This window comes from Gobio gobio (genome assembly GCF_949357685.1).
Source record: "Gobio gobio genome assembly, chromosome: 16".
NCBI classification, from domain to species: domain Eukaryota; kingdom Metazoa; phylum Chordata; class Actinopteri; order Cypriniformes; family Gobionidae; genus Gobio; species Gobio gobio.
In genome coordinates, this window is record NC_137109.1 from 898,954 (window position 1) to 926,814 (window position 27,861).

The 27,861-nt window shown below is 41.7% G+C and overlaps 1 protein-coding gene across 2 annotated transcripts in view; it reads right to left on the bottom strand.

The window, feature by feature from the left end:
• Positions 1-27,861, bottom strand: part of limch1b (LIM and calponin homology domains 1b) — a 141,782-nt gene that overhangs the window by 96,486 nt on the left and 17,435 nt on the right. For both annotated transcript variants that reach the window (XM_079838755.1, XM_079838754.1), the window contains exon 2: positions 2,538-2,608. In XM_079838755.1, the coding sequence (XP_079694881.1) occupies positions 2,538-2,608 (71 nt within the window). The remainder of the gene's footprint in view (positions 1-2,537; positions 2,609-27,861) is intronic.

Below are 27,861 nucleotides of genomic sequence, written 5' to 3' on the forward strand. Positions count from 1 at the left end.
AAGTTACAAAGTCCATCTCACTACAGCGGCTCTACAATAACTTTATGAAGACGAGAATAGTTTTTGTGCGCAAAAAAACCCTAAATAACGACTTATATAGTGATGACGATTTCAAAACACGGAATCATGAAGCTTCGAAGTGTTATGAATCAGTGAGTCGATTCAGCGGTTCAGAGCGTTATGAATCAGTGAGTCGATTCAGCGGTTTAAATCGCCAAATTTCAGCAGTTTGGCGGTTTGACATGCGATCCGAATCATGAATCGACTCACTGATTCATAACGCTTCGAAGCTTCATGATGCCGTGTTTTGAAATCGTCATCACTATATAAGTCGTTATTTAGGGTTTTTTTGCGCACAAAAACTATTCTCGCCGATTCATAAAGTTATTGTAGAGCCGCTGTAGTGAGATGGACTTTGTTAATTTGTGTTTTTCTTGCACTTGTAATTATAAAAGTTCTACATACAGTATATCTATGTCCATTCTAATGGTTTGAAACCATTTTTGATTGGAAACTAGTTGATCTGTTGACAAAATAAAAATGTTAAATGGCAATGGCTAGATGTAATAGTGGTATTTTTTGTTAAATTTTATATTGCCATTGGTTTAATGGGTTGAAAGTTTAAAATATTAATAGAAGATAAAAATGTACAATAGCAATTTCAATAGCAATCTTTTTTCAATTTAATTACACTCTGGACTCGGGCGGACTCGACTCGGACTCGGTCGATAAGAACTCGGACTTGAGTCCAACTCGGCCCCTTTTGGACTCGGACTTGATTGTTTAAGACTTGGACTTGACTCGAACTCGACAAAGGTGGACTTGGACCCAACACTACCAGATGTTCATGTGTTTCTCTCTTCAGTTTTTTGAGGATCATTCCAGGATTTTTCTGCTCATAATGGACTTCAATGGGAACCAACGCCTGAAGGTCCAGATCACTGCAGTTTCAGAGGCTCTGACCAATCCCAGAGGAATAGAGTCTGATCTAGACAAACCATCGCCACATTTACAACACACACACACACATTTATACACTTTAACCTCAGACGCTCTGCGACGGCCACGGATTGAGGGAAAGGTCACATGACATCGGCAGAAGTCCCCAGGGTTCAACTCTCTCATCAACACCAGAATCTTTTTAAAGCACCTTTTATTTTAAATCAAGCACAATAAATATGATAAAGGTGTGTGTGTTACTGCCAATATATCAAACACCTACTGTACCTGTGTGTATCATTACTGCAGTAACGCTACGGCATAAACTGACAACTACAGTACAGTTTACAATGAGGACATTTTTTTCCAATTTGACAAAATCCACCGAGGAAAGCGGCTGGTGTGGAACAGCGAGTGAGTTTAGCGAGAGATGCAGCTCTTATTCCTGCTTTTAACATTTATTTCACACTCGTTTTAGTTTTCTTTGTTATAAATCATTACTTCATTAAAACATCAAAATATAGAGATAATATTGTATACTTGAATTTTCCAATTAAATGAAAAGATATGGACAAGTTCATTGTTAGGCATTGAAAATGTATTAAATCACCTGTACATGTACCTTTTAGAAATCTATTTGAAGGCTTTTAAGACCTGCACATATATTATATTTATATAATCACTGCCGTAATAACGGCCCATTTCAAATGTTTACGTGCTTTTATTTTTTGAGCGGTGATGAAATATTGCTCTTGTAAATATCGCCAGCATTTCAGTAATGAAAGGCTAGATCTTTAAAATGCAGCGACGCACAACCGTACGGTGGCCTGCCGGGGTCAAAAAGGATATAAACAGTGAATTTTGAAGTGATCTCATCTTGAGAACTGATTCAGACGGCAGTTAAATGACCACACGACCTGGTGTTTGCCTAAAAACAGAGCCGGGGATTTTTACGCGGGTGGTGGGAGAAAAACTCTGATATTCTGGATTCAGGCAGCAATAAAATCACAGACTAGCTCCTGACAACGAGGAAAACACCTCATGACCCCACGAGAAACTAATACCATCCCAATAGAGCTTTAGTAGATGGCGCTTCTGGAACAGCAGAAATATATTGAGATATCTTCCTCCCGTAATGCTGTTCTGTTCTAGCATTGGCTGGGCATGAAGGCTAATGTTTGTAAAAGCACACGCTACTCTAACACAACATAGTTCATGCTGAACTCAAGCACTTTCAAGGACCTGTGTTTGTTTTCAAGAACTTTCCAGGTCTTGAATCATGCGTCTGAAACTCAAGGACGTTCAAGAAGCGTGGGAACCCTGAGTCCGGCTCGTGTGAAGACTAATACAAACATGCTTTAGCAGAAAAAGGTTAAACAACGATGTCGGACGATTTTAAAGTTGGAGATGGAGTGTGTTTTGCTGAAGGGTGTTTGTATTAGTCCTCACGCTCTCTTGGGGCGGCACTTCTGTCTACGAGCAGCGCAAGATGAGCAATTTAGGTTAAAAGGGTTTTTTAATGACCGATGGTTTGTCTAGATAAGTGAGTGAGTGTATGTGTGAGTGTATGTGTGTGTGTGTGAGAGAGAGTTACTCACTCGCACAGTAAGATGCCGTTGTCGAGTCCAGCTCTGAAGTCCCTGTCAGAGAAACTCCTGCCGGTCACCGCCTGCAACACACACACACACACACACACACACACACACACACACACACACACAGTGTTCAGTGTTTATAGCAGCGTTTCTCAGAGAAACCTCTGGCATTACAATAGAGGAAATCCAAAATGGGAATCAACAACACAACAGGAAATGACCTTTATGACACAGCGCAAATCAAAGCTTATTCCACTGCTTACTTCAGACCAGAGAGAGAGAGAATATTTATTGACCTCCCTCTCTCTCTCTCTCTCTCTCTCTCTCTCTCTCTAACAGGCTTGGTGTAAGCGGCTAAATCTCTCTCTCCGGCGAGTGTCCATGTTAATTCTCCCTGACACGTGGGATTTAGCGTCTGTGCGGTGTGTTTTCCTCTGTAAGCAGGTTACACATCCAGTGTTATAGTGCTGTCATTATTACATAATAAAGAGCTCGTTTATTTCAGCGCATTTTACAATCCTGCCTCAAAATAGCAGAGATCCACTGAACACAGAACACCTCGGCTGGAGATTAGCTGGAGATAACACACAGAAGAAGGACCGCTTCAGCGAAACACGGCTTTCTGGCATATATAACACACCCAACAAACAGAGCTGACATTACTGACTGACTGAATCCAGCACAGCCGTCAGGTGTAAAGATATTAATGTGTGACGTTTGGAGGTTCATGGAATGAAATGTTTATTAGACATTCAAAGACCAATAAAGTTAGCTACTACAGCAGATGATAGACCATTATACACTGTGTTTGCATGTATATTGATGCCTGTTGTACTTCAGGGTTAATTCTGAAATGTTATAAAAGTGTCGATATCTGCAGAAGCGGTGGTACAGAGAGCTGGTGTACTCGGGACACTCTCGTGTGTATCTGTGAAGAGCGTCAAAGGTTTCTATCTACAGCGTGTTATTGAAGCGTTCAGCAATGTAGCCAATCTGTTGAGTGCGTGAACACGATAGCCAATCAGAGGCATTTAAGGTCAGAATCCACTCAAACACCAGCGCTTTCAGAGTGACGGTGTGTGTCCACTAGAGCAGAGTGAGCTTTTTCAATTAATTCCTACGGAAGTTGAGCTTCACGCTCATGTGGTGCATTGTGGGATTGACAGAGGACCGGAGAAAGCGTTGAGAATGGCCAAGAGCATCAAAAGTGGCTTTATGCAAATATCAAGCGTTAAACGAGCCAATCGCTGTGAGGTTCAGGTAGTGAAATCTGTCCTGAGCGGTTAAACATATGCAGGTTGTGCCGGAGTTTATGAAGGATTTATTGCGTGAATCAGTGTTTACACACTAGATACTTTACATTTGCATATATATATATATACACTACCAGTAGGGCTGCCACTCACAACTATTTTTATATCGATTAATCTATTGACTAATTTATCACAATAATTTTCAACAATTTTACTTAAAAACATGTAATTTAACTTGCACCGTTGGCCTTCAGTAGTGTACTATAAAAATGTATGTAAAAAGGTTTACACATTTGTAAACCAACATAACAAAAAAAAGAATATTAGCAAATACTTTTAATATAGAATAGTGTTGTCACGATACCAAAGTTATAACTTCAATACAATACCAGATATCAGTTTATAAAATAGATATCTTTACTCGGGGCATTCGGGAACAAAGCTTGACTCTTTCCAACTGAAATTGGTACCAAGATTCATGACATTTGACTTGTATAGAGAGAACACACGTGATCAAAGATCAAGCGTTACATGAGGTCGGCAGCCAATCACTGTCCGGCATTGGTTGTCAGCAGGAATGCTGGCAAAAACACACAAAACACATCTAAAATGGGAGAAAGCTTTGAGTTTGACTGTAAACAGACTTGACAAGAAATCTCAGGTGTATTTATACAAACTGTCGAAAGGAGACGCACATGGATCACTGTAATTCACAGAAACAACATGACTCCAGACAGTGAAACATGGGTTTGCAGTTATCATATTGTGTCAATATGTTGAATTTTGGGGTAACAATATATTGTACTGTTATATATTGTATTGAGAACTCATCAGTTAAATATTCACAATCTTATATTCTGCATAAATTGGATGTTTCTAAACAAACACTGACAAAAACTACACAAGTTTTAGGGCTGGATGATTTGACAATATATATATATATAACATTGATATGCGTGATCATCTGGATTTAGACCTACCTATAGTATATATTTATATAAAGCGTCAACTGGTAAATCTGCTTCATGTATTTCTCCAGTGTTGAAATATAAACGTCAGGGAACATGATTCCTGGCTGTACGTCAGTATTCACGGATCACTGGATCTTTGCTAAGTTGTAAGGAACACTATATCGAATCCAACCTTTAGTTTAAACTGATAATCCTTCGTTTTACGATTTCGTTTCCCCTATTAACTATTGGTTCCAGATACTGAACTTTTGATACTGTGACGAAACCCAACCTGCTCATTTAGAGAGGAGAGTACGCCACTATCAGTGCCCAGTCATGAGTTCATCTGTTAGGAAAGGCATGAGCTGCTGAAATACCATCAACACTGCCGTTTAATGTGGTACGTCCACTACTTTGAGACCACAGTACTACCAAAGCAGCCCATTCTGACCCTGTCCAGTCCAAACTCTGAGAGCCTTGAACACACTTGAAAACCTCCAGAAGAGTCCAGCAGTATTTTATAAGATTCCACAAGCATTCAGTGCGCCTGATAAACCACTCACCCAGAACACACACACACATAAGGAATATTTAGGAGAGTCCATGTCCATGATACGAGCAGCTGTGTGTGGCGTCAGCATGAACCCATCAGATCCACACAGTAGGCTCTGGCCGCCGCCTGACCTTTGACCCTGGGAACAGCGGCGCAGGTCGTCCGGGCCGCTCCATTAGCCGCTGGAATGCGTCCGCTTTGCTGCTGCTCATGGAATGCGTCCCGGTGTGTGTCTGCATTGTTTCCCTAAACAATCAAAAGATGTTTCCTTTTTTCTGCGCCTCTGCTCCCGGCGGACGCTTTAATGACATAACACGGCCCATTCTCACGCATCCCTGTCCAAGTTTACCACTTCCCCAGCTTTGTTGTGCTCAGTGGGAGGATCCAGTCAGAACAACAGAGAAAACTAACAACTCATGAGAAGAACAGCATGCTGGGATCACTCTGTTAATGTGATGGAGATGAAGCGTCTAAACAAACCTGGAGCTGATTTTAGTGCAGGTATATTTTACAGTCATATAATGGTACAGAAGCTCTCACTGGTACGTTGTTGTGCTCCTCAAACTGAGATGCTCTGTGTATTCTGAGCCCTTTCTATCAGAACCAGCATTAACTTCTGGAGCAGTTTGAGCTCCAGTAGCTCGTCTGTTTGATCGGACCACAAGGGCATCAATGAGCCTCAGCCGCCCATGACCCTGTGGCCGGTTCTCCACTGATCCTTCATGACCCTGTGGCCGGTTCTCCACTGGTCCTCCATGACCCTGTGGCCGGTTCTCCACTGGTCCTCCATGAGCCTGTGGCCGGTTCTCCACTGGTCCTCCATGACCCTGTGGCCGGTTCTTCACTGGTCCTCCATGACCCTGTGGCCGGTTCTCCACTGGTCCTCCATGACCCTGTGGCCGGTTCTCCACTGGTCCTCCATGACCCTGTGGCCGGTTCTCCACTGGTCCTTCATGACCCTGTGGCCGGTTCTCCACTGGTCCTCCATGACCCTGTGGCCGGTTCTCCACTGGTCCTTCATGACCCTGTGGCCGGTTCTTCACTGGTCCTCCATGACCCTGTGGCCGGTTCTCCACTGGTCCTCCATGACCCTGTGGCCGGTTCTCCACTGGTCCTTCATGACCCTGTGGCCGGTTCTCCACTGGTCCTCCATGACCCTGTGGCCGGTTCTCCACTGGTCCTTCATGACCCTGTGGCCGGTTCTCCACTGGTCCTCCATGACCCTGTGGCCGGTTCTCCACTGGTCCTCCATGACCCTGTGGCCGGTTCTCCACTGGTCCTCCATGACCCTGTGGCCGGTTCTCCACTGGTCCTCCATGACCCTGTGGCCGGTTCTCCACTGGTCCTCCATGACCCTGGGGCCGGTTCTCCACTGGTCCTTCATGACCCTGTGGCCGGTTCTCCACTGGTCCTCCATGACCCTGTGGCCGGTTCTCCACTGGTCCTCCATGACCCTGTGGCCGGTTCTCCACTGGTCCTTCATGACCCTGTGGCCGGTTCTCCACTGGTCCTTCATGACCCTGTGGCCGGTTCTCCACTGGTCCTCCATGACCCTGTGGCCGGTTCTCCACTGGTCCTCCATGACCCTGTGGCCGGTTCTCCACTGGTCCTCCATGACCCTGTGGCCGGTTCTCCACTGGTCCTCCATGACCCTGTGGCCGGTTCTCCACTGGTCCTCCATGACCCTGTGGCCGGTTCTCCACTGGTTCTTCATGACCCTGTGGCCGGTTCTCCACTGGTCCTCCATGACCCTGTGGCCGGTTCTCCACTGGTCCTTCATGACCCTGTGGCCGGTTCTCCACTGGTCCTTCATGACCCTGTGGCCGGTTCTCCACTGGTCCTCCATGACCCTGTGGCCGGTTCTCCACTGGTCCTCCATGACCCTGTGGCCGGTTCTCCACTGGTCCTCCATGACCCTGTGGCCGGTTCTCCACTGGTCCTTCATGACCCTGTGGCCGGTTCTCCACTGGTCCTTCATGACCCTGTGGCCGGTTCTCCACTGGTCCTCCATGACCCTGTGGCCGGTTCTCCACTGGTCCTTCCTCTGAGCACTTTTGATAGAGACTGACCACTGCAGACCAGGAACACCCCACAAGAGCTGCAGTTTTGGAGATGCTCTGATCCAGTCGTCTCAAATCCTTACGCTTGCCCATTTTTCCTGCTTCTAACACATCAACTCTGAGGACAACATGTTCACTTGCTGCCTAATATATCCCACCCACTAACAGAGATCATCAGTGCTATTCACCGGTCATAATGTTATGCCTGATTGGTGTATATGTAGCAGTTCAGATTTTATCAAGCAACTTCAAATCCAGCAGCTGAAGAGAGTTCGAAAGCTCATTCCCAAACTTCTGAACAAGCTTCAATCCGAGCGTTTTCCCACTCCTGATGAAATTTACCCAACAGCACCAAAGCGAACCCTCAAAAACAGACCCAACCTGTAACCATGGAGATCTCAAGATAATTTGCATAAACTAGCAATCTGAAAGGAAAACCACATCGAGTCTAAACACCCTCATCAAGTGTGCAGCGGGACATGCTCCTTCCAGCAATTCCCTGCTTCCCGCTACATTTAATTCCTGTGGTTTTCATGTAGAGCTATTGTGAAATCAGTAAACTAGCTTCACTCCCTCCAGCAGAGATGAGCCGCTAATCTCCGTCAAACACACACACACACACACACACACACGATGAACACTAGAGGCAGTAAAACACCAACCACTTTCACTCCTTTACACAGATGATCACAGGGGCAGATTATTGATTAACACAGACGTGCTTTCTTGTGGTTCATTGCAAAATACTATGACATGAGTCATGACCACACACTGTTCCTATAGTCAGGGTTCACACACCTCGGTTAGCTTCAAATTCAAGGAGGTCTTTCCAGGTCCAATACCCTCAAACTCAAGGACTCAAAGGGTAACTTCAGCGATTAGCATTAGGCTTTGTATCAGTAGTATATTTGAAAGATCGTGCTTCCCCTCTCATATCCCCCTGAGACGAGAGATTCATGTATTTTATGTCTGGAAAAAATCCTCCGATGACGCAAATATTGTCATTTTCCCTCATCGGAGGCTTTATTGGCCAGAGGCTAGAGACTACAAGAGCTAGTTCTGCATGTTATCAACCCGCCCAATGTATGAAGGTAAGACACAGACGGACGCTCGGTCATAACGGAGCAGTGCGGAGCAAAGCCAGTGTTCTCAATGCATTCCTATGAAAGTTAAGCTTCCATTAGCATGAGCTGAAAACACACCAGACTGGACACACACCGTGAGGCCGAGAATGAATGCCGGGCGGCCGTGCTCATTTTAGTTTTGGTTTAACGCTTCGAAGCATTATGAATCAGTGAGTCGATTCAGCGGTTTGGATCGCCAAATTTCAGCAGTTTGGCGGTTTAACACACAATCTGAATCATGAATCGACTCACTGATTCATAACGCTTCGAAGCTTCATGAGGCCGTGTTTTGAAATCGTCATCACTATATAAGTCGTTATTTAGGGTTTTTTTGCGCACAGAAACTATTCTCGTCTTCATAAAGTTATTGTAGAGCCGCTGTAGTGAGATGGACTTTGTAACTTTAGTCTTTAGTGTCTTTTAAGGGTCTTGAGAGTGTAAAGTTGAGCCAATGGAGGCCTTTCAGAGCATCAGATTTACACTAAAATATCTTCATTTGTGTCTGAAGATGAACGGAGGTCTGACGGGTGTCCAACCACATGAGGCTCAGTCATTAATGACACAATTTACATTTTTGGGTGAAGTAACCCTTTAACCTAAACACTTTGCAGGGATTGCTCTGTAAATTAAATTGAGAATATAACTGATGCATAAATGCTATTTTAAATACTGTAGTCTATGAGAGATGTGACGTGTGTTAGTCTGTGAAAGCTACACAAATGATCTTGACAATCTCTTAGCCTCTTGTCTTACTCTGCATTTAACTTAAAATATTTTATTTTATACAAGAAAACAGCATAGGTTTCAAAATAAATGATGTTATTGAAATATTGTACAGTGGTCATATGAATGAACGTTTAAAAAACAATATGCAAAATCAAAATTGAATAGCTCCATGAGTAATTAGTTGGGTTAGAAAAATAACTAAATTATAGTTTTTAAGTGTATAAACAAATTATGTAAAGAGATGTATTAAAATAAAAATTAACTTAAGTGGAAGGAAGCTTTTTTCCCCTCACGTGCAAACAATATAGAAATTATGTGCGGAATAAACTTTTTTGCCCTTCTGGCTGTTGTTGTAAATGGTGATATTTTTGCAAACGTTTCTTTAAAAAATCAATGATATCTGTCCACTGGAACGCAATCGCTTTTTATTTAAAACAGTTTATTTAAAACAATTATTTTTTCAAATAGATGGAATTAGAAATACAGGCTTGCCCCTAATAAAAGCCTGTGACCTTCTGCAGTTCAGGGAAATAAAGGCTCCGGCTTTTATTTGAGGAAATACGGTAAATAGGCACATTTGGCTTTGAAACCACATCTAATATACACGTGTGCATGTGAATGGATTTGATTGAAGAGCTCAGGCTCATGTAACCAGAAGTTTTAAGATGTATGAATATGCTTTTAAGTTTTTCTTGCCTCATGGGTTAACATTATCTTAGCAAGCAAAGCAATTCAACACTACATTAAATCCAATATTTGGTGCTGAAAACACTGAACTTCACAGTAACACACAACACAAAGACCTCACGCAGGACACACTTAACCTAACACGGAAATGAGCACAACTAACATATACAAGCACGCTAAAAGGGATAGTTAAAGTATATAACACTTAAAGGGATAGTTCACCCTAAAATGAAAATAACCCCATGATTTGCTCTCCCTCAAGTCATCCGAGGTGTGTATGACATTCTTCTTTCAGATGAATAAAATCTGAGTTATATTACAAATGTTCTGGCTAATCCAAGCATTATGATAGCAGTAATAGTTGCTCTGTTTTTGAAGTCCATAAAAATGCATCTATCCATCATATAACTGCTCCACGCGGCTCTGGGGTGTTAATAAAGGCCTTCTGACGCAAATCGATGCGTTTGTGGAAGAGAAATATCCATATTTAAACATTTATTTCATTTTTTTCTATGGCTCTGCATCAGCCGTCCCCGCACCATTACTTCCGGCGAATAAGGTCAAAATACCGGCGCGATCATAGATATATACATAGATTCCTCATTAGTGCCTGCGCGGATCAGTTGAATGAGGCGTCTACATGTATATATCTATGATCACGCCAGTATTTTGACCTTATTCGCCGGAAGTTATGGCGCTGGGAAAACTAGATGACATTTGTCTGATAAGAGGTAAAAAAATAACATAAATACTGTTGGGTTTCTGGCAGAAACCGATGGTTTGGTGTCTTCAGACATCAGTGTGTGTCGCCACGAGCCGCAGGGTTTAATAAAGATTCGTATGTGTGTGTGTTTTTACTCTCATTGCTCTCATACTCTAAAATATCCCCATTGACATCATCATACGACTATCACACTGTTAAACATCTTCATTTGTGTTCAACTGAAGAGACAAACACACCTACATCTCTGATGCCCTGGGGGTGAGCAGATCAACATAAACATTTCGGTTTTTGGGTGAACTATCACTTTAACGTAACGCGGAAATGAGCATAACTAACGTATAAAAGCACGCTAGTATGATCGGCCACGAAGTAACAAAATAACACATTAGCGGATCGGAGGGAATAACAAGTGATCTTTTCCAGAAAACTACATAAATTCAAGCACTTTCAAGGACGTGTGTCTATTTTCAGAAACTCCCAGGGCCTTCACATTTTGTTTTCAGATTAAAAAACTTGGAAGTATTTCAAGGACCCGTGGGAACCCTGTTTAGTGCATGATTTGCACATGATTTGCATCATAACCAGCTCTATATGTGTGTTTTCCTGACAGCAAACGTGTTCGGCGGCTCATCTGATACAACAGTGTGAAGCAATGTCATGATAACAGAGGTCAAAGACTGGATGAAGACCCTACAGTGGGCTTGCTTTTATCTCAGGTTTGCTTTTGTTAACACTATCAGGGTCTACGTTATCTTGTCCATTGCACAAACGTCACATGCTCAAAATCTATTGCGAGGCTCCTTTAGACCTCCAGTGTGTTATGAGTTATTGATATGATGATGTTTTGAGAGCAGACAGAACGCACTGGGAGAAGAGCGGGAGCTCATCTCACACAAGCCCATGGCTCTGGCCCATGTTTCTCAGTCTGATAAAGGGACGTGATGAGTGTTATCGCTGTGATCTCGATGGATGCTCTCCGTCTGAGAAGCTCCGGGGTCACGCGGTTCATTTCTCTCAGCTTCAGCTCTGTCCTGTCACACACACCGCTGGAGCATCCAGAAACATTCAGCATCAGATCTGGCAAACACTTACTCTGAAGACCAACAGGAACAGCATTTTCAAGACATTAGACTCTCGTTATGCAAGATGTGAAATGAGGGGTCAGAAGTTTTCATCCAGTAGGGTTGGGTGGTGTGACCTTGACCATGATATAAACGTGTTACGCTGTTAGATGATTGGTGAGATATAGAGGTGATGGGTCAGAACCTGTCAGAGTCATGTGTCCACTTCTCCCTGAAGACATGAACGGGGCTGGGAGAAGAATAGTGTCCTTACTGTGGATTCATCACTCAGATGAATAATGGATGCTCTTGCCATGAACACGAATTAAAGGAGGCCAGGGAAGATCAGGCGCTGCCCCAGGGGCTGATGGGAGCGCACTGGAGGCGGCAGGAGAATTTCTGCCCCACTTTCTGTTTTTAGACTCGCACAGATCTGCAGAGCCACAACCAGTGCAGAATTACCTCAAGGCGACGGAAAGGCTTACGTGAGATTCACACACACACGAGTGTGTATGCGTGTGATGCGGCGCTGAGGGGCGTGTCCTGGGGTCTCATGATTGACAGGAGTTTAAACAAACACACTCTGGCAGGGCCGAACAATAGAAGTCTGTTAGTGACCCTGACAAGTAATGACAGATAATGATGACGAGCCATTACCAGAGGAATCTGCACTCCCCTTCCTCAAAGGACAGAATCACTGCTCTATACACACACTGAGAGCAGGTCCTGTGGCTAACAATGGTCTCTATTTTACCTAAACGTTCTTAACTAGTGTCTGTTTCTCGAGGGGAACAATCAGGCTTTCCATCCGCATGTAGTCGAGTCATTCACTTGACTCAAACACATCTTCCCTGATAGAGGTTGGTTTGGGGTGGCATTAGAGTATAGCGGGATACGCCCGGCTGGAAGCGCTCACTAGATCACGTCATTACATTTCAACACCAGCGCGATCGTGTGTCTGTGCTCAATCAGAGCGATCTACAATCATCTCTACACAGACACACAGTAAACACTGTTATTAGTGGTTAACCATATCAAATCACAGCTCTGGGAGATTGTGTGGTGTTTAGGGTTGTAATACTCTCTTCTGCACTGATTTGGGAATTGTTTCCCAGTCCAACCTTTACGAAGAAGTTACAGACTAAGCTTTGACAAAACTTCACACAAAGTGGTGGGAAATAATGCCATGCCTGCCACAGACATGTTTTATAACAAATGACCAGTTCAGTCATGAAGCTCTAGATGGCGCAGACTGAGGACTTCATGAGTAGAGATCTCATGGTACGATACATGGCACGAGCCAAAGAGCTTGCTCAACATTTAACCTCTTAACCTGCGCCCCTTTTTTTAACATTTAAATAAAATAAAAAAACATACCCAAATAAAAATGTCTGCAGCTCTTAAATCCTATGGTCTATATTCATAAATCTATTTTAAACTAGACACTTGAAATATATTATGAAAGAGTCATAATAACTGAAAGTAGTATAGGAACAGAGTAAAACAAGGTCAAATATACATGTAAGGGACTTTTTTTTATTTGAAATTCACTTAGAGAAAAATGTATGAGACTTTCATGTTAAATAAGCTAAATATAAAACTGAATGTCTGATCATGTTTTGATTCAAATTTGAGGATAATTTTCTAAAAAATGTAGCTTCTGTAAGCTTTTATGTAGAGAAAAGTCTAGGCGTCCTTTCCAAAAGTTAATTTATTTCAGAACATTTGTAATTGTAAAGAGTAGTTTTTCATTCAAATAAATCTGCAATAAACTGATCATTATAATGGATATACAGTTACTGAAAAACTACAGCAACTATTTACAGAAATTACAAAGTGTAAAAAACTCATTTAGTTGATAAAAACAGTCGCTAATAGAGTCTGCGCACTCCTATCACATGTGCCGGTGTGTGAAAGCTGAATGAAGACGTAAGCACAAGTAGTTTCTAATGACATAAAATTGCGCAAGATGACGCCTTTTGATTGGTTACTACGTCCATCAATCAAAACTTTGCTGGCAAGGCATTGGCTAGGCATTGACCATGGGTCCAATGATTGACAGCTCGCGAGCCAGTAATGCGCTTCCTGTATATGATGACTCATCAGGAGAGAGACGAGGGAGGGCTTAACAATACTGGAAGAGTCTAAGCTTGCAGGAGATATCCCCAGAAACTGATTAGAATCAATATTTCATTGATAATGGACATGGTTGATTACTCTAATTCAAAACGCTCATGCAAACAAAGGAGGATTTTTTTTTTCTCCCTATTTTTTTTATTAAAAAGTGGGATGCATTTTGTACACTGACATGTATGCTGCTGTTTTATTTGGATTCGTCCGATCTGATCTGAAGCATAGGAGATGAAAGATGAGTACTGAGGTTCATCAGCGAAACAGACAACATGGCGTCTAAAATGTAAGTAACTGAATATTAACTTTCTTGTTTATTGAACTTGTATAAAACCAATATCACATTTGTTTTAATGCTGATATCTGGAGAAATATCAGTCTTCACGCTGTAAATCGGTCCTCTCGCCCCTCCGCCTCCCCAGCTCCACCTGTCTAGATCTGGGCATTATGTACGTCTACATATGCTTGTGTAGCAGATCTAGGGCTCTATCATACACCGGGGCAATGTGACGGTAGGTCTGATGCGAGTGTGTTCTGCTAGTGTCAGCCGGACACAGTTCTCATGTTCACGTCCAGCTCCTCGTGTTTAAATATCAAACGCACAGCTCATCTGTTCAGCCATGGGCATATGGTCTGAACACCAGGTGTGGTCAGGAGCATTGCTGGAGCTGCTATAGGAGGAACTGAACACCACTGACCATTGGCCAACACACACCTGCTCTAAAGTCACACACACACACACACACACACACACACACACACACACACACACACACACACACACACACACACACACACACACACACACCTGCTCTAAAGTCAATAGTGCAGTGTTTGTGTGTTATTTAAAGCATGTTAAACTTTATGATGCCAAGGACCCCCAAATATGATGAATCTTTTATGAGAAAAGAAAAGCTGGAAACTTGACGTATTGTGCATAGTTAGGACTAGATGTTATTGACCCAACATATCAAAATAATAATGAATGTGACATTTTATTAGGTACACCAGATCAACTGCCCGTTAACACGAATATCTAATCAGCCAATCACATGGCAGCATCTCAATGCAAGACAAGATCAAGACGATCTGCTGAAGTTCAAACTGAGCATCAGAATGAGGAAAAATCTGCAGATCTCTATCTCGATTTCATTGAGCCCTATATAACGTATACATATGTAAGATGTTTCTGCAAGGCGCAATGCACAGACTCTATTGCATATTAATACCCAGAACAGTATGCAAATCAGAGACGTGCCCACCTACATCTGCACACGCCAGAGGAACAGAAAACCTTCAGAGACACATCGAGATCTCATCTCATCCACTCATCACCAGCTCTTACTGAGCTGACACATTCACACAAACACTCTCAGAACGACAAACACACCATAAAACCCTCGTGATGACAGCAGAGCGGCTGTGGACACAAGCAGCACAATGTGCTCCGTCTTCTCATCGATGCCCTCATACACTGGCATGAACCCTACAGAGAGTACAGACACACACACACACACACAACCTGCCACTATGATCAGTATTCCCTGTGAACAAACACACACACACACATTACATAAAGCCCCAGCATTACTCAGCATCACCACACGTGTTCACGGATGACTCAGATCCCTGTAGAGTCAACTGTGTCCGAATTAACTGGCATTTTTAATCATTGGTCTCATTACATTGATATTAGGTCTTATTACATGAATACTTGGTCAAATATTTTGGGTATTTCATCACTGTCCATGGCAACATACCAATGATTCTTGACAATATGTCTCTTGTATCGTAAATAAATCCAGAATGAATATTAAATATATAGTAAATATTAGGGGTGTAGCGGTTCAGGTATTCGTACCGCATCATTACTGATCGTTCGCTACACACTCCTCCGTCAGGATATGAGCTGTAACGGAGCGAGCGAGCAGCCGGTCACCTGCGGTTCCTCCGCCACAGAGAGCTCAGTGTGTGTGGAAGAACCCGTCCATAACCCGCTGTGTGTGATGAGACTCTCTCTGTGGGCCGTAGGGGCGATGAGGGCTACACATCAGGGTTTGTGTATTGAATTACACCAGGATATAACACATGACCCCTTTGAGGAAACCGGCCCATGAGTTTCACATTTCCATTCATCATTTGATTGTAGCCACACACACACACACACACACACAGTTGGAATGCTCTCCTTGTGTGTAAACACTCGTTCAGCCGCATACTTCTGCTCTTTACTGTCGATTGATGGAGATTTGTGTTCATAACTCACATCAATGCGTGGATCGGGTGTATGGGAACGCTGTGGATCTCAGGTCTGACTCCAGGACGACTGGCCAAGCAACAATTCATCTACACAATTTACACACAAATGCACTTGTGTACACATTACATCAGGCCTAATAACCAGACAGCATATGAAATCTGAGCTCAATACAGGGTCATTCCCTGTCAAATCAACGGAATATCGTGAACTTCCTCAGCTCAATTGTTTGATTTTGTTAATATTGTTTCTGTAGAAAGACAAACATAAACAGTGAGGAAAGCCACAGTAGTAAATGTCTCAGATGTGTATTGACTGAGTAATCACTGTTGTGTAGAGGAGGGTCAGAATGACAGTTTTTGGAGCCATATTACAGGGGTGTAAAGATGACTTTAGAAAGATGGCAGCATCATTATTTTATTTCCACACAGAGATTGGTAGATCTATTAGTGAAATATGTTGCCTTTATCAATCTGCGTGTCATTATATTCCAACGGTGAGCGCTCAAACATGGGGAATAAGCACTTCTGGTGTGTTTGTGCCTCAAGTTTGAGTGCCTGTAAGTCCAGATGTATAAAAGATATCTGAATATCTTTTTATATTCTGGTTCTTGACAAACTTTTCTTTTGGTATCTCCATTTTAAAGGCCCTCGATGGGTCAGTTCCAGAGATATGATGATCTCAATGTGGCTCCATGAGTAAATTGGTCAATTGTCCATATTTTCAGTGGTTAAAAACACAAATGTGGGTCACTTTTTTCTTTTAAAGAGGAATATCTAAAGAACAAATGATGTTAAAACTAGAAATGTATCTCCTTTTTGTCTTTCTAAAGTCATGTTTACACCCCTGTAATTCGGCTCCAGATCTCAGGTGAAAATGGTAATTCTGACCGTCCTCTACAAAACATGTCATCTGTGACATTTCATATTTTGGCTTTCATAAATATTTATGTTTGTCTTTCTACAGGAAAAATATTGACAAAATAAAAAATTTGAGCCGAGTTGACGGAATTACCCTATAGTAATATGTAACAATAACATCTGTGGAAAATGTCAAAACCTTGACCTCACAGTAACTGACAGCGATGGGCATCTGTCACTCTCATATGATATAGAGCATTTCTCCACCCACTCGCTCCATCAATCCCAGAATCCCCTGCTGCTCAGCTCCAGCAGAGATTGAACTGAAAGGCCTTTTCCCCCTCAGGACGCTCACAGGGTGACTCTGTGTGTGATGTGTAACCTCCGAGCGCACAGCAGGAAGTCTCCACTCTAATCAAACGCACCCATCGACGGCCGGCCAGGAAACGCCAGCGGGACCAGACACACTTTCCCTGCGAACACACACCGCCTTCAGTCCTGATGAAGCGAATTACATGTCCCGCTAACACAGGCCGTCTGTTGCTCATGACTTCTGCAGTGAAAGATGATATGATGATGCTCTGTATGAAACTATGAGTGCTTGAATTCACTTCTGTGTGAACATATAAATGATCCAAGGCCGTAGACACTGGAGGGACCAATGTTTGTTTGGCGTGGGGAGGGTATTGGTCTTATCGGTTTATTTAAAGGAATTAAATTATTAAAGGATTAAAAGGGATTTAAGGAAATAAAAATGGTAAAAGTGTCAGTTCAATTGTAGTTATGATCAGTATTGGGTGTAACGCATTACAAGTAACTTGAGTTACGTAATCAGATTACTTTTTCAAATAAATAGTAAAGTAACGTATTACTTTTGAAATTTACAACAAAATATCTGAGTTACTTTTCAAAAAACTTTTTCACATTTATTTGATTGACAGCTCTCCTGTCCCCATGTTGAGAAAAATCGAGAGTACTGTGCAAACTATACAAATAAAAAAAAAGTTAAATAAAACTAATATTTTTATGCATTTAATCTACCTTTATTGACCAATGTCTTGCTGCTGACCTTTGATGATTCAGTTAAACCATGAGCAAAAATTACTAGATTTTTACTAAAATTACTAGACTTTTTTCTCTTGCGTCCTATTCTTCCGTTATCCAGATTGGCAGCACAGCAGAGCTGCGCCCTCTACTGTTCATGCGTGGATTTGCATTTTTACCTGAGTCTTATTATTTCAATTTTAGAATGAAGAGGTCTTTACCTTTGCACAAAAATGGAACTATAAAAAAAAAAACAAGCCCAGCCCAGGTGAGAAAAAGTGACGTAAAAGTAATGTAATGTATTACTTTTTAATAAAAGTAATGTAATGCATTACTTTTTAAAAAGTAACAATTAGTTACTTTTTAAGTGAGTAACGCAATATTGTAATGCATTACTTTTCAAAGTAACTTTCCCCAACACTGGTTATAATGTATGATGTTTTTAAGTATATGCACACATTCACTCTTATTTTCGTCTGCCTAATATGTAAAAATGCAAAGCGTTTCTTGCACGTCAAATTCAGTTTTGATTTACATAAATAATGTCATATTTTCAATTCAAAATGGTGAAACTTCATAAAAAATGTCACGTAGTTTGCATCACTGGATATTACTGTTGGCCGCTGAATGTTTTTATCCTAAAACAGTCATCAAATATGAAATGTTTAGCTTACATCTTACGCCGCACTCTTTCACTGCTATAACTAAGGTGTCGCGCTGGAATTCGGTAAGTTCAGTAAGCCCCGCCTTCTTTGATCTGATTGGCCATCTCAACCTCAAAAATTTTACATTTTAATTTTGTCATCCTAGTAACAGAGCGGTGTGTGATGGAGAAGAGATGGGCGATATGGACTATATCACGATATTTCTGGTATTTATTGCGATAACGATATCAATGACGATAAAAATAGGCGATACTATCGACCACTGTTTTTGGCTACAAGTGAGAGCCTCAGAAACATAAACAATGATCTACAGTAAAGTGAACTGAAATAGTGTGCTTTGCAGATCGCTTGAGAAAGAGCGAATCTCTCAAGCGTTCAGTCCAAGTGCTCAATGAGTGAAAATACATCTGTGTGTACAGGTTCAGATTGTAGAGGTCGCTCCTCGTTTAGCGATAAACTCCTCCTCTCTTCCACCGTCACTGTTTTCGCTCCGCTCGTGAGATGCGAACGGGTCGCGTCATCCACTAGGCTTTATCGTTATTATCGCGGGAAGACTAATTATTTTCGTGGGGAGAATATTTACCTCGCAAACGATAAGATATCATTAATCCCTATAATGGAGTACAGCAGAGCAGCATCAACAATATCAGATATTGGGGGGGGCAATTTGGCCATTTGTAATTATTGGGGGGGACTCGATGTCTATAGCGATTACGGCCCTGAATGGATCCGCTCACTCCAGACCTCCGCGAGTGAGGGCCGTTAAATGGGTCGGCAGTATTGATGAGATCTCCCCAGCGGAGGAATGGCCTGTATATGAGCGCCTGAAACAATGCCAGGCTGCTCAATGATCATTAGTGATGCCTCGTCAAACAGGTCATGTGCAGCTGGAGATGCATTGGCTTGTGATCGACGATCTGTCAGGGTAGTAAAGCATGTGGTAGTAAAACTCTTACAGTAAGAGTTCAAGAGCAGAGCTGTGAGGATCAGTGCAGAGTCAACAGCCTTAAAACCACAAATCAGAGACGCTACAGTCTCACGAGAGTCAAGTCTGCAGCAACACAAGATCAGTTACACCGCTCAGAGCCTCAATTCAGCACAACTAGAGCATGCTGTTGGAGTTTTAATTAAAGATTTTACTAAAACAATAAGTACAATTTACTTATATTGCATGCAAGTAAGTTTCTCATATGGAATTAAGTAACCTCTACCTAACTAAGTTAAGTAACATTAACAAAGAAAATCAGTCATTTCAAGTAAACCAGTAAAAGGTTGAGTAGTTTCTACTTAGTTTCTTTGCAATACTTTTTACTCAAACAATATAACACTCAATAGGGGTGTATCGGTACACGTATTCGTACCAAACCATTTCGGTACAGGGCTTTCGGTTTGGTGCAAGAGTGTACTGAACAGTTTCCGAGTGCAATCTTTAACAGTTCACAGTCGGCTTGTTTAAAGCGCGGAACACACTTCAATCCGAGTTCCTACACAAACATATGAAGTATTCAGACGATAAATGCCGTTTTGACGCTCTTTAATGTGGCGTGACTGGTCACAAATCACAGTTCAACGCGATCATCTCTTCCTAAAGATTAAACATGAATGAACATCTGAAGGTATGCTGAGGATACATTACAACTTACTGTCACATATCATATGTGGTGTAATCGCTCAATCAGTGTTTCAACAGCGGAAAGACCTCAATATAACTGCTGTAAACTAAACAATGTCATGTAACCTTAGCATCACATTTACCTCAGGCAGTCATTGAGTGTCCACAGCTGTTAGTTCACTAGAGAAATCAACTCTTTCACTAAATATAAGCTCTATATTAGCCGTTATATTCATTATATTCTACTTAGTGATGTCTTGATTATTTCATGTATGTTTAAATAAATCTGTCATGAAAATGACAGACACTGTGTGTAAATGATTATATTTCAACAACAAATTGGAGAAAAAACTATTTTATAATTAGATTTAGAAGTTAAGTTTACATGTTTGCATACAATGTGTTATTTGAGTGTTGATTATTATACCTAAAAATAAATAGCAACTGAATTTAGGCTAATAGTTTGGGCTCTGTTGTTAACCTTTAATATTAATGTGCAAGTAAGGGCTCCCTATATAGTTTTATAGTTTTATCTTCAAAAAACTTTTAGTTATAGTTTAACTCATTTAAGGACAGACACTTTTTTTTCAGTAAACCACTGTTTAATAAAAATAAATAAAAAAGCAATTTTGTAAAACTGCTGTACTGAACCCGTACCGAACCGTTAGTTTTGTGTATCGTTACACGCCAACACTCAAGTAAACCACACTTTTAAAGTGTATGCTTTACTTAGAACATCTAAGTAAATAATACAATAGATATTGTGTAGACTCCATATCTACATAATAGAGATAACACGGCACCTGAACACGAACTCAATACACATTCAATGGATCGTTTATGAGTAGGAATGTGTAATTTTGAGTAGAAAATGAACTCTAAATGTCACAAAATGGCAAAAAGCAATGATAAAAGTGTAAAAACAGCGAAAAATCTACCTCATTAATTATTCAAGCCCCAGTGCATGATGGGAACACCAGTATCAGAAAAGTTGAGTAGTTTTACTTTATTTTGTAATGTTGATATTTATGCTTTAATTTCTACAAGCTTGTATTGAGCACTAATATAGAATTTTCTTTTTTTTTTTATTATTGCCTGAACTAACTTTTTCTTGTAGAAATGACATTAGTTTTTCCTGTAGTATTTACTTCAGCACAGGATCATATTTATCAGTGTATATAGACACACACTTCTGAAACGATACGAGGAATGACATTAAACAAAGTGAGCATGCGCACACACACACACACACAGGAGCCCATCTGCGCAGACGCGGATCTGCCATGCAATGACTTAAATAAGAAGTGTTTTTCCTCCACGCTCCCCTGAAAGGCCTCACTAATATCCTGTCTCGAAAGGAATCAGTGAACTACACTAGCCTTCTCTCAGGTATCAGCCCTCATCAGTGAACACTAGCCTTCATAAGAGCCGTATACAAGACCTGATTCATATCAAGCACTCTTCAGGACTCAAACAGAGTCCCAGTTGTGAAAGCTGCCTTATCAATCTATACATTTACTCAGAAATACATTACATGGCATTTCTTTATTTCTATATTAGCCCTCGTAAGGCATTAAACACTGCATGTTTCATTCCTGGGTCCGTCCATTAAACGTGAGCTCATAAAACAGGAATAACATATTTTTCAACTGAAACCATATTGTATCTAATCCATAATGTCTCATTAATGAGTGAATGCACAACATGTTTAAAGTGTTGAATGTTACCATATTCTTCCCAGGCCTTTACTCATTTACCCTCTCTTTAGTCATTAAAAAATAGTGAAAGTCTTTGAAATTTAAGATGTACTACAGCAAAAACCAGCGTGATGCAAGAAAATATACATTTTTATAATTTAGCTTTATCATTTTTATAAGAGTTTTTATTTGAATAGATCTTTATATGAAATTTAAGATAACAAATAATATTATAATTATCAGTATGAACTCACTTCAATTCATCTGAACTTAAAACTCATGACTGCTCAAAACTGTCAAAACAGCATCAGAATAAAGTTTTTAAACTAAATATTAATTTCACTTGCATAAACTTTTACAGTCACTATTGCAGTCGCAGTAGGAAAGACTAAATGTCTGTGTGTGTGTGTGTGTGTGTGTGTGTGTGTGTGTGTGTGTGTGTGCGTGTGTGTGTGAGTGTGTGTGTGTGTGTGTGTGTGTGTGTGAGAAAGGGACTAAATGCACTTTACAGAAGTAATTTGAGACAAATCTAAAACTAAACTAAAACTAAAAGAGGTAAAAATCAGCACAATGTAATTATTAATGTGCAAATAATAATAATAATAATCACTTTCGGGTCAAAACGAACCTGAAGTCTAAAAGTGTGTCTCTTACATTTTTTATCCGAAAAAAATTATCTTGACACATATCCAAAGTTTCATTTTCATACTAAAAATGGATTAAAAAGACTATATTTGTACCTCCTCTGAGTGAAAGCGGACCCAAAAGCAGTAGAATTGATAACTTTTGCATTAAACGTCCTCACATTAAAAGAAATCACATTAAGTTGTTTGTCATAATCTTTCATTTTAATTTCTTAGGGTAAAAAGGCGTACATACATTCCCAGAAAGCAGCTCATGAATCTCCTGATCCTCAGTGTGGTCTGCAGATGTGTCCGCAACTCCTCTGGCTCGAGGACTGAATGGACCTGACCTCGGCTCTGATTGGCTAACCTCTTCAGAAAGACACACCCCCGAGGCATTGATATGTAGGCTAAATCTGAGCGGTCGATGGTTCTGATGCTTCTCAATGCCCCATTTCTTCAGCTCAGTTTGCATTAGCGGACAAATCTGAAGCAAAATCAAACTCTTCTCCTGTTTTCCCCGATCTGCCCCATTCAAAGGGGATCGGCCGGAGCCTGCTGTGTGTCCACACACTCCTTCATCCAGAGCCAGCTCTCCTGCGTCTCGTGTTGCGGTCTCCGTCTGGCTGATCTTAGAGATCTGTCCCGCTGCCATTTTCCCAAGGTTTGCTCCAGCGGATCGGTCATTAGCCGCCTCTCCCTGCTCCGCTGTTCCCACTGGAGAGATCCTGATAATCCCAGCTTCCCAGAGATCCTGCCATTGTACAGTCAAGCAGGAAAACCTAAACCTGCTCGCTGTTTAATACGACCTGCCTTGTTTGAACTGAGGTGAATATGAAGAAGATCACAGTGGGAAAACCTGAACCACTCCTGCACTAAAGCTGGCATCACGTCCACTCCGCAGTAATGCCTGATCCCGCACAATAGATACATCAGAGCAGAGATAAGTCACCGATTGATCTGAAGCAGGAAGATTTACATCCAATCACTCTAATGATGTTAATGAATCAAGCCCAGTGGTCGTGGTCTTGGGCGGTCTAGAAACAAAACCCAGAGTCCTCGGAGTCTGAGTCCAGACCTTCAGAAGCGGTCTCTATAGGTGTATCAGAACGGCTGGTGTCCAGTGGGATGTAGGGTCAGACCCAGGGAAACACTGAACCCGGATTACTGTGATGGGACCGTTTCATTACACACCTCTCCTCTCGCAGGAAATGAGCTGCTCTTGAAGGGATGTTCACACTGGCAGGGATTTGCAACTGTAAAGGCTGGAGTACACTAAACAACTCAACTTTAAACACTATATCAAACACTCGCCGACTGTTTAAATGCTTACTGAGCAGAACTGTACGTGAACGATACTTTTAAGATCTGTTTAACCCTCTGGGGTTCTTCATTTATGGGTCACACTCAGGACCTTCGGGTCAAAAATGACCCAGAGGGCAGGATTAAGATAAAAAAGATTTGAGTAAAATCAATGAAATATATTTATGTTCAATAATATTTTTTCTTTTCTTCTTTGGTGTTTTGAGCTAATTGTATGATTAATAATTCATATTTATGCAATAATTATGACCCTTTTTTTTTGGTGACTTTATTGGTACTTGGTATATGAAAACCCAAAAAAATTGGGGACAGGATTTGAAAAGTCTTTAAAAAAAAAGTCACACTCAGGACCTTCGGGTCAAAAATGACCCCCATAGGAAATGAATGGGAAATTATTTTTTTTGTGCATACAATCTACAAATCCGCCAGGATGCAGAAAAAAAGGACTCAACAGTGAATCTCTAAAACATCAAGAGTGCAAAACAGACAAAAAAACTCACACACACACACACACACACACACTCATACACACAAAAACACACACACACACACACACACACAAATCAACGCGTGCCATTCCAAAAGCTAATTGTGTGTGTGTGTGTGTGTGTGTGTGTGTGTGTGTGTGTGTGTGTGTGTGTGTGTGTGTGTGTGTGTGTGTGTGTGTGTGTGTGTGTGTGTGTGTGTGTGTGTGTGTGAGAGAGAGTTTTTGCTTAAAACAAACAAAATGATCTGCCAATGGGGTCAGAGAAATAACCTTGTTTCTGTTTGCATTCTTGTTTCTCTTGATTTAAGAATGTTTAGATATTTAGACTGGAAAAAAGACAGAAATAGCAAGTAAGAAAGGCATATTTTGCAGTGTGGTTTTACCTGTGGTGATCTAAATAGAGCACTCGTTCATTTAAATAAGAATAGAGTTCTAACTCACTAATAATATTTACATTTCACCCATTAAAACTTTTTCGTTGATGAAAGTTTTACAGATATTGTATTAAAAATCTATAAATTTACATCTGTGTCCTATCACAAGCTACTGTCAGCTCAAGCTTTTGTCAAATCTGCCATGTTTCCAAGAAACAAAACATGTTAGTTATATAGATATAATAGAAAAGGAACCAGCCCCCAGGTGTGTCCACAACATCGAATCTGGCCCCCTTTTAAAAAAGTTTGGCCACCCCTGATCTAAGGCAACAGATTTGTAGCCCACAGAAAGTCACAGACTTAACACCAGTTGAACTGTGGGAAACCCCCGGGATATTCCTTAGTGATTCCTTGAATTTAACCCTCTCCGAGGAGATTACCCGTGAACTACAGCTTGCTCTAGAGCCACACACACACACACACACACACACACACACACACACACACACACACACACACACACACACACACACACACACACACACACACACACACACACACACACACACACACACGTCTGTTTCAGCTGTGTCTATATTCAGAGATGATTAGGTCCACTAATACTTCACTTCCAGGTTATTAGAGTCAATGTGGACTCAGGTGCTTAGTTTTTGCCACAATAGGACATTTTTAGTCAGTAAACCTTTGTTGAAAATGGTATGAAAGAAACATAAAAGAGTCCAATTCTGAGAACCTAGCTCATGCTTTAACTAGACTGCTCTATTCCATCTCTTTATCATGGATATATGAGTCTATAGTGCTCTGTCAGAGCATTGTGGGAAGAATGAAAGAATTAAAGACAAGATTAATCATGCTGGATCAACTTCCAATTCATGTCAGCAGAGCCTGAGGGTGTGACAAACACACACACACACACACACACACACACACACACACACACACACACACACACACACACACACACCTGCGATGGGTAAATGAAACACTCAAGAAAAGCCTGACATACAGAGTTTCTCTTCCTCAATACACACACACACACCTCCGGCTCCCTAATCTGAAAGACCTGAGCTGATTTAGAGGTCATGAACCCTGGACTCTCGTCAAACCTGGTGTGTGTGTGTGTGTGGGCATGTTTTTGTGAAATATCAGGACACAAATGTGTATAATGACATGGGTATGACATAGGTATTACAAAAAGAGGGTGAAATATGAGGACGTTCCCCATGTCCTCACTTTTCAAAATGCTTATAAATCACACAGAACAAGTTTTTTTTCACAGAAAGTGAACTGCACAGTCTCCTGTGAGGGTTAGGTTTAGGGGCAGGGGCAGTGTAAGGGGATAGAAAATACAGTTTGTACAGTATAAAAACCATTACGCCTATGGAATGTCCTCACATTTCACAAAAACAAACATGTGTGTGTGTGTGTGTGTGTGAGGGTGCTGATAATGACTCCATTCTCTGATCCATAATCATATTTCATCCCTGAGGAATCCCTGAGGCAGTGACTGAACAAACAACACTGAGACATTGAGAACGAGACGGTCATGAATGATCTCTACAGACTTTCATAATGGCTAATTCCAGCAGAAACTGAGAGGATTCCAGCAGAAAGCGCTTATATAAGCAGCTGAAGGGACATATTTACCAGCTTTACGCTCACTGTAATATAACACAATGCATGTAAGGAACCTTTTGTGAGGTATTCAAAAATCGAAAATGCTTATAAATATCAATGTATGTGGTCAAGAGTGTGTTTACAGGTGGATTGACTCTATGGCATAGCTAATATGAATATCCAATATCCTTGCCCATATGTAAATATGCTTATCCCAAGCATAGCATGGACCAGCCTGTTAACACTAGAGCCGACATGGGGTCAGATTTACCCATGGGGCTGATTTTCAATATCTCTCCCAGTCACTGACTTTTACTAAAATTGTTATTCACAATCCCCTTTTGTTAACAATTGTTTAGATAAAACCAGATTTTACTTCCAGCAGGTCAAATTTACCCCTAAATTACTGTAAACGTTCAAATGAAGATGTGTTAGCCTACTCATAAATCTTCAAACTTTGGATTAATTATCAATTTTTGCTTTACAATTTGTTATCGTGTATGGTTTGCTATTGTGTTGCCATTTATTCAAGTCTGCCCGTTTCCTAAAAAAACGTCTCGGGTTATGACTATAACCCTTGTTCCCCGAGAAGGGAACGAGACACTGCGTCGTCGAGTGACGACACTTTGGGAACGTTAATACCCACTAGGCCACACCGATATCACCCCACGTCCTAGTGTGAAGCTGGAGACCCAGGCACACTCAGGACGCAAGAACTCGAGCACCAGGCATCACCGGGAGGTGCAGACTGTAAAATCTAATGAAGGTGTGCGGGGTGGCCCACCCGGCCGCCTCGCATACCTCTTGAAGCGAGACGCCAGAAAGGAGGGCCATTGAGGAGGCCATGCTCCTGGTGGAATGGGCCCTCACGGCCATGGGCGGAGGCAAATTGCGCACCCTATAAGCCGCGGCTATAGCCTGGACAATCCAATTACTGATCGTCTGCGTTGACGCAGGCAGCCCTTTCTTGGGTGAGCCAAAGCACACCAACAATTGGTCTGACCTTCTCCAATGGGAAGACTTCTCCAAATAAATACTTAGAGCTCTGACCGGGCAGAGCAGATGAAGTCTCCCCTCTTCCGCCGTCAGGTGGGGAGGGGGATGGAAAGCCTGAAGAACCAGAGACCGGGCTCCCTGAGATGGAACCTTGGGTATATAACCCGGTCTAGGGTGAAGGATGGCCCTCACTCTGCCAGGGGCAAACTCCAGGAAGGTTGGCGTGACCGCCAAGGCCTGGAGATCTCCCACTCTCCTAAGAGAGGTGATAGCGAGGAATAAAGCCACCTTCAGGGTCAGGTTCTTCAGCTCAGCCGACTCCAGTGGCTCGAAGGGGGCCTCAGCCAGCCCTTCAAGTACCACCGCCAGGTCCCAGGTTGGGACTCTGGACCGAACCCCATGGAGGAACTGTACAACCAAATGGTGCTTCCCCAAGAGTCCATCACCTAGAGGTGCGTGGAAAGCCCCAAGGGCAGCCACGTA